Source organism: Sciurus carolinensis, chromosome 7 (assembly GCF_902686445.1).
Source record: "Sciurus carolinensis chromosome 7, mSciCar1.2, whole genome shotgun sequence".
Classification (NCBI taxonomy): Eukaryota; Metazoa; Chordata; class Mammalia; order Rodentia; family Sciuridae; genus Sciurus; species Sciurus carolinensis.
Window position 1 is genome coordinate 86,868,601 of NC_062219.1, and position 13,127 is coordinate 86,881,727.

A 13,127-nucleotide genomic window follows, 5' to 3' on the forward strand; every position below is an offset into this window, starting at 1 on the left:
TTACTAGCAGTGACAGCTCAGACAAGCGGTTTAAACCGCATGGAGACCTCTCATGCCCTGCTTCCTCCTGTTTCCAGCCTTTCTACACTTCCAGTCTGTGAAGATGCAGACTCTTGAGGAAAACAAAGTTTACTGGACCTCAAGTTATGATTCCTGAACTTGACTCCCACTCTCCTGCTGCTGTAGAGCAATTACGTTACATAGGATTTGTTTTAATTTCACCACTAGCCTACCCTCTCAACAGAGTCATGCACACAGAATCTATTGTTTTAGGTTCTATTAACGTTAGTCAGCTAATGATTTATTGTCACTAAGACTGTAGTGGAGCAGGGCATCCCACTTTTGCCTGCTCATTCGTTTTTTCCCCCCTCTACTTTCTATTATTAGCAGGTGTGTGTGTGTGTGTGTGTGTGTGTGTGTGTGTGTGTGTGTGTTTCGGTGCTGGGAACTGAACCCAAGGACTCACACAAGCTAGGTAAACACTCTACCACTGACCTACATCCCAGTCCTTTCTTTGTTTTGTTGTGGTTGTTTGCCTTCTTCTTTCTTCCTCCTCCTCCTCTTCCTCCTTCTTTTCTTCTTCTTTTCTTCTTTTCTTCTTCTTTTCTTCTTCTTCTTTTCTTCTTCTTTTCTCCTCCTTCTTCTCCTCCTCCTTCTCCTCCTTCTCCTTCTTCTTCTTCTTTTCTTCTTCTCCTCCTCCTCCTCCTCCTCCTCCTCCTCCCCCTCCTCCTCCCCCTCCTCCATCCTCCTCCTCGTCCGTCATTGTCTTTTTTTTTTTTAATGACAGTGTCTTGCTAAATTATCCAGGCTGGCCTGGAACTTGCAATTCTCCTGCCTCAGCCTTCTGAGTAGCTGGGATTACAGGTACATGCCACAGTGCCCAGCTAGCAACTACATATTTCTCAGTAAGGCAAGTACAAACACAACATGTTAGAAACTTAATTGATAAGAAATAAAAAGTAATTTTTATAAATACTATTTGGGACACAATATTCTGTTGGAACCCCCCAAAATGAATGTAGTTTCTGAATATGCTTAACAAACAGCCATCAAGAGGTAATAAGTGAACTGGTTCATGAGGTAATGCTGATCCTACTCAAGTACATATTATTGTCAAGGCCAAAATCATTAGTCATTTATTCTCAGAAAATTATCAAATTGTGCCTCTTGTTGGATGATGAAGTCTACTCTACCATACATCAACCGCCTGAAAATCCAGAACAAAGCATAGTTATTAAAACACAGACTTCCAAATCAAAGCCATGGGAAATAGGATTAGTTCACAAACAACATATAATAATAAGGTCTGATGGCTCTCTCAACAATAACCCCTTTGCATTTCTACAGTAAATTTTACAATACTTTCACATCTTATTTCACTCTAAGGCATCCCTATGAGCTAGAGACTATCTTTATCCCTCTTCTAGGGCCAGGGATAGTGAGGTAAGTCAGGCACTTGCCTCAGGGGCAAAATTTGAGGGGCACCAAACAACTGTAATCAAGAAAATAATATTTAATATTTTAAAATATCAAAACTAATACAAAGAAAATATTATGACACCCCAAAATTAAAACTTTAACAAAGACAGGACGAGTATTACTGATTTCTTTTACCTCAGGTTCTAATATGATTCAGCGTGGCATAGCCCTCTTCAAAGACAAGGAAACTCAAGAGCGTAGTATTTATTACACATTCAAGACTGTAAAGCTCATTAAGGCAAGGGGGAACAAACACAGTGAACTTCTTTATTTTACAAAAGGAAAATCCCTGCTAAGAGTTGGAAGACCCTAACAACCAATATCCCTGAAATAGCAGTTCTCTTAAATAATCCAAAGGCTAAACTTAACTCAAGACACACTTCCAAGAAATGTAAATAGACACAAAAGCCAATAAAATATTAATTTATTTAGCTCATTGAGGCAATGTATTTCTAAAACCAAAAACCACAAATGAATACTCACTGCTGGAAGAGTAAGTGTCCTGAAAGAACCTAAAAGAAAAACAGGGAAGAAAAGAGATTTGTCATAATCTGAATGTGATACTATAACACAAAATTTATAAAACTCTTAGATGTAGATGGGATTATAAATGCATTTGGTTAAACCAAAACAATTTCATTAATGCCCAGAATATACTAGAAATTATTATAAATACTTGTGTCAAAGATCTAAGGATCGTAATTTAAAAAATATCAATGAATGAGCACCCAAAACAGGAAAATTTGCTTCTCTTTGCCATTATTATTTGTTCTCATTGTTGCTACGGCTCTCATTGCTGTTCTAAGGCATATGTTTTTTGGGGTTTTTAAAAATATTTTTTAGTTGTATTTTATTTATTTACCTTTATTTTATTTTTTTTTTTTTTTATGTGATGCTGAGTATTGAACACAGGGCCTCACACATGCTAGGCAAGTGCTGTACCACTGAGCTACAACCCCGGCCCCAGATTATGTTTTTAAGGGACACTCCGTAGAACATAGGGGAACCTGCGGTTTGGGAGTTCAGGATGGGGGGTGTTTTGCTGTTTAGGGACTTTTCATTTTGTTTTTTCTTTGTTTTATGTAGTGCAGGGGATTAAACACAGAGTCTAATGAATGCTAAGCACGCACTGTACCACTGACCTACCCTCACATCAAGGTCTATTTTTTATGTTCTCATACCCTCATGATAAAGGAAGAAAAGGAAGGCATTAGTCATGTCAAGGGGGAGCTGGGAGTCATAACTGACTCACGAGTATTAGGGTCGTGCAGATGTTTTTGCATACAGTTTCTAAACATAGGATTGCTACTTTAATTCATGCCAACTTCTCATATGCATTTATTTTGAGGGAAAAATGGTTTCAAGTTAAAAATTAAAAAGTACTTATCTGAAGTTCCCATCAGAAGATAATAGAACCTCCTTTCCTTGATTAACTTGAAAATTATTTATTAAAGATGCCAAAATTAATAAAAACAAACATGGTCCCTCTCCTCCTGGAAGCCACATGGGTTTATCATGTGGGATCAGAGAGGCACCAAAATGTGGCACAGTACACAGCAGGAGTTTTAAAAGTGGCTTCTGAAGTCAGATCTCACTGGTTCTATCATGAATCTGCCACATTCCAGCTCTGTCTTTGAACAAGTTACCTGATTCTCCAGCCCAATGTTTTCATCCATAAAATGAGGAAATTGATAATCACCAACCTCACAAGATGGTAGTGAGGTGGTACTTGATGCCTGTAAAGTGTACAGAACAGTTCCTGACCCATAGGAAACATCTGATGTGTTAGCCATCACAGTGCCAGAAAGCTTGAAGAGTTTTCCACTGGGAATGTCAGTATGCCTCTACAACAATAGCCTTCAAATTTTTATGATGAAGCACTCCATAAATAAAAACATTTAGTACACATTCCTAATGTCAAATTAGTCATAATGTTATGTACATGTATTTTCTCAAACTATCAAATATAAGAAAACCTTAGTTTCCTAGTTTTTCTCAATTACAAAAATGAAAGTACCTTTTCTACCTTCACTCTTGTAAATAATCTTGTATATCTTATTATTAATAAATAATCTTGTACAGATGGCTGCACACCACCACAAAGACCACAGCTTCAGCGGGCCTCAAGGAAACTCGAATATGTTTCCAGGAGCAGATAAGCAAGTCATCACCATCATTTATCACCCAGCATAAATCAGCTTATCTAACACCTATCAGCATAGAAACCAAAGAGTGGGAGTTTTACATAAGAGGACGGTGGACAAAACATGTTTTGAGAAAGTGAAGAAGAGCAGTTGAACAGACATAGAAAGAGGGGGGAGGGGGAGCACATAGGCGGACTGGAGGGACAATGCCTAGAGAAAATGAAGCCAGCCTCTGCCAATCTAAGACAGGAGAAATTAGCCAGGTGAGGAAGGGCAGGAAACATGCTTCAGGCGGAGGAGCAGCAAATCCACAGAACAGAGGTCATCTTCAGTCTACCCAAGCGAAGATCCGGTTGGGCCAAGCCACTGGCCAGGAGAGGGCAGCAGAGATGAGACTGGCCCAAAGTTCAATAGGCTCTCTGCACAGGGTGAGCCCTTGACACCAGTATCCCAGTTGACCCTGTTATGCACATTCTGATTTAGCATTTGTCCTGGATCTTTTGTTGGTTAGCAAAATGTTATTATGGGATAGGCTCAATCTGCATGTTTGAAATAGTTCATTCTTTTTTCATAGGTAAAAATTGCACATATTTATGGTGTACAATATGATGCTTTGATATATAATTTGTGCAGTGGCTAAAAAGTTAATTCACATATTCATTACTTCACACATTTCTCATTTATTTGTGGTAAGAATACTTAAAATCGACATTCTTAGCAGTGTTCAAGTATATAAAATGTTATCCTTAATCACCATAACCATGATGTACAATAGATCTCATAAACTTATTCCTCCTGTTGAATGGAAATTTTGTCCTTTGACCAACATCCCCTCAAGCCCCCAGCCCAACCTCATTTTACTCTCTGATTCTCTAAGTTCAACATTTTAGATTCTACATACAAGTGAGATCATATGGTATTTGTTTTTCTGTGCCTGGCTTATTTCACTTAATACTCTCAGATTTATCCATGTTATCACAAATGACAGAATTTCGCTTTCTAAGGCTGAACTGTATTCCATTGTGAGTATATACACCATCTCCTTTATCCGTTTACCTGCTGATGGACACACACAGGTTGAATCAATGTATTGGCTATCACGAGAAATGCGCAATGAACAAGGGAATGCAGAGGTCTTTGCCATGCTGATTTCATTTCCTTTAGATATATACTCGGCTGTGCTTTGGGAATATCTCAACTGAGCTGGGGGGCTCTTTTCATTAAGGTTTTATTTTTAACAGGACAGATATATTCTACATTGAATTGAAATAAAATTGAAAAGCCCTATGGTGCTGCAGCAACTAAACTTGGTAAATCCTTAAAAAAAATAAAGTCAATTTACTTACCAAATTCTGTCTTATAAAAATATTTGTTGGGTTAGAAGTGGGGTGCTTGCCCAGCATACACAAGGCCCTAAGTTCCATGAGAGAGGCATAGAAATGACAGGACCTGTGAATTATTTGGGCTGAAATACTTGAACATTTCAATATGGCAGGAAAAATAAAATTAAGAATATTGTGTCCCTATAGCAGAATTTACTATATAGACAGTATTTCTTACCAGGTACCTCAGTACATGTAGAAAGAATGTGTTCTCAATTTAAAATATTATGGCCAGACAACCTGAGCATGGACCATAAATAATGGGTTATATGAGTTCATGCTGGCTATATAATTAAATAAATGGTTAAATGACAGAGAATAAAAGTTCTTACTTATCATAAAATTCATCTAACAAATATAGACAGAATCCTGGAATTAGAAAATTTCACAACTATCACACAAATGCTTAATTCAGGCAATAATCACCAATCTAGTATGTACGAACAAGCAAAGAACCACTGTTGTTTTAAGCTAATAAATTTGGGGGTGGTTTATTTCATAATGATAGATAGCTGGAATACTTTTGAAACAAGATTAACTAGCAGTCTCTAAAGCTGGGAGGTCCTGTGAAATAGCCTCTAGCCACATGTGGTTATTGAGTCATTGAAATACACAGTAATTATAAAATACACCCATATTTCTAAGACTTAGAACAAAAGAAGAGTATAAAGTACCTCATCCATAATTTTATTCAAGTTGAATTGATATTTGTAGACTACAGGATTAAAGTATATTATTTTACCTTTTTTAATATGGCTACTAGAAGATTTTCAATTACTTATGTAACAGTGGTCTACTTTATGCTTTGAATGTAGCTCTTGCTGCTCTGCCACCTTTTTTTTTTTTTTTTTTTTTTTTGCCGTGCTGGGGATCAAACCCAGGGCTTTGTGCTTGATAGGCAAGCACTCTACCAACTGAGCTATCTCCCCAGTCCTGCAACCTATTTTTTAAATGGACATGTTTCTTTCTCTTCCTCTCTCCCTGCTCCTCCCTAATCTCTCCCCCTTCCTAATCTCAGGGGAAACAGGATTACCTTTTTTCCCCATTTTAGACAGATTTATCAGTCCTTGAGTACACACTCACCATTAGAATGAAGTTTCCAACAAAGAACATGTGGAATGTAGCCTTTGAACAAGCTCTTTTAAAAACCCCTTGTTCATGTAATTTGATTATCCTATAAATTTTGGTAGTCTCATTTTGTCTCTCATTTTAATCGATTACTAAAGTGTATTTTATTTTTGCCCTTATTGAGTCATTTACTGACGTGTACAACTGTTCTCTTGTAAAATTAATAGACTATTCGTTGCATTTAAAAATAAAACCTTGTTCCCCCTGATGGGCAGAATCACAGACTCTGGGGCAGGAGTCCCCTGTTTCTCCTTTGTTCGCAAAGTAATAAACCTTCTTTTTCCTTTTTCTCAAAACTGTGTCCTCATTACTAAATTGGCATTGGGGAGAAGGACCGAGCTTTTAGCGACACTTACATAGTTACTAGACTTCCATTGGACAGCCCTAGCCTAGAGGATATAACACTTAAATTTTTACTTAGAAACAACAGAACCTGAAAGAATTCAATTTTTTAATTTTGTGAAAAAAATAATCATAGTATTTATAGAGTGTTCTAACTGGTTTAATCCTCCCAACAATTCCATTTTATAAATGAGAGCCTTGAGTCAGAGACCTGAAGAGACTCACCCATGGTCACAGACTAGAGCGATGGGACCAAGGCTCTGACAGGGCAGCCGGCTCCTGGGTCAGAGCCCTCGTCACTGCTCTGCCCTGATTCTCAGCAAGAAGCAGTTACACTCCACAGCCTGCATAGCCTTTGTTGTGACAGGCTGACAGATTTAGCTCCATGGAAATGTTATAGGCCAGGCTACATGGACAATGACTAAACAGACTCCATTTTGCTCCGAGACTCCATGCTTCTCCTGTGGGAACATCCCACCTCGGTACCCATCAACAGTTGTTAGCTTCTCCCATGGGAACACCGGCCTCTGTACCCATCATCAGTTACTTAGCATGACATGTTTGGCAATACAAAATGACAAAATGACAATTCTTATATAATGAAAAATTATTCTCTTTTTGATTCCTATTTTTCCTAAACAATGTACCCTGTTAACAGTGATGTCAACAGTAATTATTTAGATGTTAGTAACCATTCTTTAGTTTGTACCTAAGTAAGGTCATTTTGACCCACTTCCCTCTTCTGCTAATGATTTTAGATCTCATGCTGTTAGTTTGTAATTTTAAATCATAGCAACAGATACTTATGATTGATGTACTGACTTATGGTATTAAAAACCCCTGCAATCCTATGGTCAGGGCTGTTCTCCCAACAGCCATTTTTGGGGCATTGTGTGAGACAGTCAGCCGGCCGGCTTCATAAAGACTCTCAAATTTGAACTTGTCAGTGGTGAATCGGTCTGTTCTTAAGTTGCTCACTATAACATTGTGAATGCTGTCAGCCCCACTTCCTCAATCATGGAGGTTAACAGTCTCATTCATCCTGAACTCTTCTCTCCTCAACTCTATGTTAATCAGTCATCAGAACCCGTAGATTCAGGAGCCTATGCCAGCCATTCCAAAGAGGGAGTCAACCTTGGGTCAGGTGACTCTTTAGTACCTGCAGGTACCAGAAGGCACGGCTCTGAGAGCAGCAGGCTGCCAGACCCTCAGCAGCTTGCAGGAAGAAGTCCTTCACGCCTGATCTGGGTAGTCCAGCACGGCGTCTACCAATGTCCCACATTAGAATAAAACAGAAAAAAATTAAATTGCAATGAGCTACACCAACAAACCAGTGCCTTCCATTACTGAGAGGTACTTATTTTTCTTTACTGTGGGATAAATCACCAGGGGTTGACTATTTTGTCAGCTCAATGACTGGAGGAAACAATGTGCTTCCTTTCTCCCCTGGTCTGACCCACAGTCTGCCTCCCACTGCCAGCAAATTTACAAAGATAAGGAGGGATGAGGGGTAGGAGTTTATTTTGGTCCAAGTGACATCAAGCAAGGAGAAAGTGGAAAAGAGCTGGGAGTCTACAATTCATTCAAATAGATCTCAGATCTCGTGGGTTGATTAAGTGGAAGGCAAGCATTTTAGCAATTCAAAACAAGTTCACCAGATTTGAAGTACAAGAAATCCCATTTCATAGAACTTTTTTTTTTTAATGTGGTTTTTAGTTTAGTCAAACCTTGGAAGGGTTTTCTCATTAGAAAGAAGTTGAGAGAGTTGACTGACTACATACCTGGGTCCCGTGCAGACACATGACCACATCTGTTCACAGAACCAGGAAACACATACAGCCAGAAAGAGAAGTTCCATTCAAAAGTAGAGTGCAGGGACAGAGATGTTTCACCCATCTCTCACTCTTGTGGGATCCAGGGAGTGGCTCAGACAATGCAAAGAAAAATCTGACTTATGATACTCACTGGTCTCCAATATTCTTATCTAAAGGTCAACTTTAAATAATAATTTTTTTTAACTTGCTGTCTTGCCTGTAAATTTACGAACACGGCTTGGAATTTCCTAGGTGTTTATTAAGTCCAAACATAGAACTTTTTGAAAGTCCTAACATTTTAGCAATAATTTATGCCACCAAGACATAAAACTAGGAACACTGGGGGTGGGGCAGTGTAGGTGAGGAATAATCATCTCTTTCTCTGCTGTTGCTAGGTTAAGAATTAAATGGATAGTATTTGCAAACTGTTGTGAATATTTTTTTCCCTTTTGGCAGGCTCCACTCAGACATGGGAACTAGTCACCATCTCTTGAACAGGGGCAGGGCAATCTTTGAAATCACTAACTAAAGAGACACTGTTACTAAAGTCCTTCTGAGCGTTATTCTGGCTAACTCTGTAAAACTGACCATTTTCGTGTATGACCAGAGATAGTCAATCTGAAAACCCTCTCAGATGGTTTCTCCTTCCCCACATTGCCTAAGCAACTCAAAAGAAACCTTGTTTTAAGACTTAAGCTTGGCACAGCCTGAGAACCGGCCATTTGATTTACAAATAGAGTCAAAGCTATTTTTAAGTTGTGTAATAAGCATACACAAAAACTAACCTTCCCTTAACTTTTTAAACACACTCTGTAATACCAGATGCTGCCTCTTCTGACAGCTGTCCTGGAGAATTGCTGAAGGCAAAGTGTGTAATTGGAAATCCAACTAGGTCCAGAAATACTCTCTACAAAAAAAAAAAAAAAAAAAAAAAATTGATTTTCCACTATATATATGGCCTGACTTAGTGTTTGCTTCTTTAATTCTTGTTGGTAACCCTTTGCTTTTCAGTCATAAGCAGTAATAAACTTTATTATTACTCTATTCTTAGTTGAAATTTTTGACCCCTTTATCAATGTATTAAATGTTCTCTCACTAGGCAGCATAGTCTTTGATCAGCAGATGGACAAACTGAGAAGGAAGAGTTTCCACCACAAATCTATGGAAGGCAAACCTTAAAATACAATGTTTCTGCTTTACAGTTTAATGTCATTTAAAGGTGAAACAACCATCCAGTGAACTGAATTTATATAGAAAGTACAAGTCAGCAAAACAGAACAAAATATCCTATGGTCTCTTACATCCTCCTTTTGCTGTCTGTTTGTTCCTTTTGCTTACAAACACCTCAATAAATAAGAGTTTCATACATAATGTTTGATTCCATTTAGACATCTCAGTGAAATTAGATCAAACAAAAACCCACTAACCATAAAACAAACAAATGCACAGTATAAATGAAAAACCAAGAGGCAAGGTTCTTGGCTGCTACATGGCAAGGTTGGGAAGCTATATCCTCCAGAGCAAATCTGGCCCACACCTATGTTTTGGTACAGTCCATGAACTTAGCATGATTTTTCACTTGGAAACAGGTGCGGAAAATCAAAAGAAGAATGATATTTCATGATAAATGAAAAGTATACAAACTCCCAATTTCAGCATCCATAAGGAAAGTTCTCTTGGTACACAGCCACACTCGCTTGTTCATGCAGCATCTACAGTTGCTTTCAAACTACAAAGGCAGCACTGAGTAGCTGCAATAAAAACCACAAGGTCAGAAAAACGACAGTATTGACACTTTACAGAAAAAGGTTACTACCCACTGGTATGGTTAACCTTTTAGAGATACCACCTCCTTTCTCAAGAAATCAGGTTGAAGGCCCACTCCAGCCAAAATCAGTCATGAACAGATAGCGTTGGACTCATGCCACAGGTTTGTGCTCCCTCCAAAGAAAAGCATCAGTGTTAATATCCAATTCTGAGTGCCAACTAACTAACATTCCCTGTTTACTACACACCAGGGACTGTGATAAATATTCTGAGCAATGCACTAAGAAAAGAAAAAAGAAATGGGCGAAATTAATTTTAATTATGTATTGTATTTAACCCAAAATGTATGAAATATTATCATCAAATATATAATCAGTACAAAAAATTTTGAGTATTGTTAAAATTTTGTTACCGAGTATTCAAAAATCCAGTGGATGTTTTATATTCATAGCTCATTTCAATTCATATAAGCCACATTTCAAATACTTAAAAACCACTAACTGCGCTGGGGTCATGACTCAGTGGTAGAGCGCTTGCCTAGCATGTGTGAGGCATTGGGTTCAATTCTCAGCACCACATAAAAATAAATAAATAAAATAAACGTCTATCGACAACTAAAAAGAAAAAAAAAGAATTTGCTCTAAAAAAAAAAAAACTATATTGGATGGTACAGTTCTACAGAATTCTTTTTTAACACTCACAACAATGTTGTGAGGTAGGTACTATGATTTTCAGGTGATATAAGGATTCGTTTTCAATGTAGCTCCAGAACTTCCATTCTGACCCATGGTGCCTCCCAAACGTACAGGACAGACCCAGCTATTCCTTCCAAAATAGTCCAAACACATCCCCATCCTCCCTCCCTTTACCTCTTCCATAGCTTACAACACTCTGATATAAGTAGTCGGATACACCCAGTCTTTCATCTTTTCTCTTGCCCACATTATTCTCAAACTCAGCCACATAGATAACCATGCCTCTTCCATCCAGCAGAATCATCTGCAGCATTTGTTCCACTCTCCCCTCCCACTAGCACACACAGCTAATTCATCTAGTTCTCTAATCCAGTAAACCCAACTTGACTTTGAAACAGTCCACACAGCACTCCAATTGGCCTTTACCATCAACTCCAGTTGGCACATGAAATGAGGCTTACTCGGCTTCCCTGGGAAGAGCACAAGGACAAGAACTATGCGTGGTCACAAAGTGTATCATCTAGCATTGTGCCATGGCCAATTTGATGCAAAATAAATGTCTGAAATGCTCGCAGTAATAGACAATCTATCTTTATATGCCTGAGGAAACATCACACATATTTCAACAAAATTATAAGTTTTTAACACAAAATCATTTCTGCCAGGTACAGCCTCATAAATGTAAATTCCTAACATTGCCCAACCAAATAGAAGCTACCAGGTGGTCTTAAAAAAAAAAAAAAAAAAAAAAAAACTTTGCTCCCTATTTATTTCAAACCTCTTTACCACTCTGGTTTTTAGATTTTAACTCTTGAGTCATTTCCTCAGAAGTAAAGACGCACAGACCTGCCCACTAGCTACTTACTGCTACTCCCCCCACTAAATCTTTGACCAACTTCACCATGAGCCTGGCAAGGGGTGAAAAGCCAACTCAGAATTTTGCTAAGGGAAGTAAAGAGTAGAAGAGATAAACAAAGGCCAGGATTCACTATAATCCTCCTCCTGGAATTTTGTCACTATAACTTTGGTATGATGGTCATCTTAGCCCAGACCAAGAAATAGTGAGTTATAATGCCACCCCTTACACTGACAGCCATGACAATAATCAAGTAACTCTACCTATCCTCTCACACTTCAGGTGAGGCACAACCTCAGCCTAAACAGTTCTTTCCTTTTTATTCTCCCCTTGCTGCCTCCCTAGATACTAATCAAGTCCTAGTCCTTGCATTCCAAATTTCTCACAGTCCAGCAGTGAGCCAGTGCAGGGCACCACCAGGGAATATTTCCAATTCTGTGTTTCTTTTTCTGACGTGCCACTACATTTATCCCCATTTCCTGCCCAGAGGAACCTCTGTACAGGCCAGATTTGTATAATTTAGAGGCAGATAGATAACTGTAACAAAGTTTTCCTAAAATTTCATTTTAAATTTTTCAATTTTATTTTTTCATCTCAACTATATGTCAAAATGTTTCTTTCCTTATATATGGGGGTCTCTCAACCTGGATAAGAAAAGGGTTAACTATCAGAGGAGGATGTTGGCTGTTTTCCAATCTATTACTCAAAAAACACACAAGAGCCAATACACTTTTTAAATAACAGGGGACATGAAGGGTCTTGCCATACCAGCTCTGGCCTCTAACGACAATGACCTGGAGTAGCCCAACTCTCTTTTATTTGTAGACATGCAGGTAAAGGAAGGACAGGACCAAGAGGAGCTTCTTCTGTGATGGACAGAATAGGGTGGAGTTAGGGGAGCCATTCTCTTAGGGGGAATATTCCAGAAGGAGACAGGGAACCACTCCCACGCAGCGTCACATGCTTCCTTGCAATCTGGGATAGACCTCCATGGCTGTTAGTTCTTGGGATCCAGGCCTCTGTGTCCCATGGCTCAACCTAGTCTGATTCTGCTAAATAAGGATGATTTCTCACACTCATACATTCTCTATTTCTTTCTTTCATCAAATAAAAAAGTACAACTTTATGGTTAATCCAATCCCCCATGCTCCTGATCCTGATCCTGATCCCACCTCTTCTGACCCATGAATTATCCACCCCCACCTTTGGTCACTTTTTTCTCTCTACTGTGCCTTTTAAGAGATCATCTGCCTCTCTCCTTTCAAGAGTGGATTCACTTTTCGATTTATTTTCTTACCTTCTGTTCATTCCTTAAAACTTGCCTTTGCTCCCAACATGCAAATTTGAGCCATTCATTTATGGTTCACAAATGTCCTTTCCTCAGTACTGACCTCTTCTTCTCCAGTTTTCTGGACTCCTTGGCACTGCCAAAGCTTCCTTATCAGAACTTTCTCTTCCCTTGGTTTCTGAGACACCTGACCCCTTCAATCTACCCACCTCTGACTGCTCCTTGGCTATTC

At 38.7% G+C, this 13,127-nt stretch overlaps 1 protein-coding gene across 2 annotated transcripts in view; it reads right to left on the reverse strand.

Annotated features, from left to right (window-relative positions):
* Cd109 (CD109 molecule) overlaps positions 1 to 13,127 on the reverse strand; it is a 135,480-nt gene that overhangs the window by 113,289 nt on the left and 9,064 nt on the right. For both annotated transcript variants that reach the window (XM_047558705.1, XM_047558703.1), the window contains exon 4: positions 1,963 to 1,991. In XM_047558705.1, coding sequence (XP_047414661.1) covers positions 1,963 to 1,991 — 29 coding nt within the window. The remainder of the gene's footprint in view (positions 1 to 1,962; positions 1,992 to 13,127) is intronic.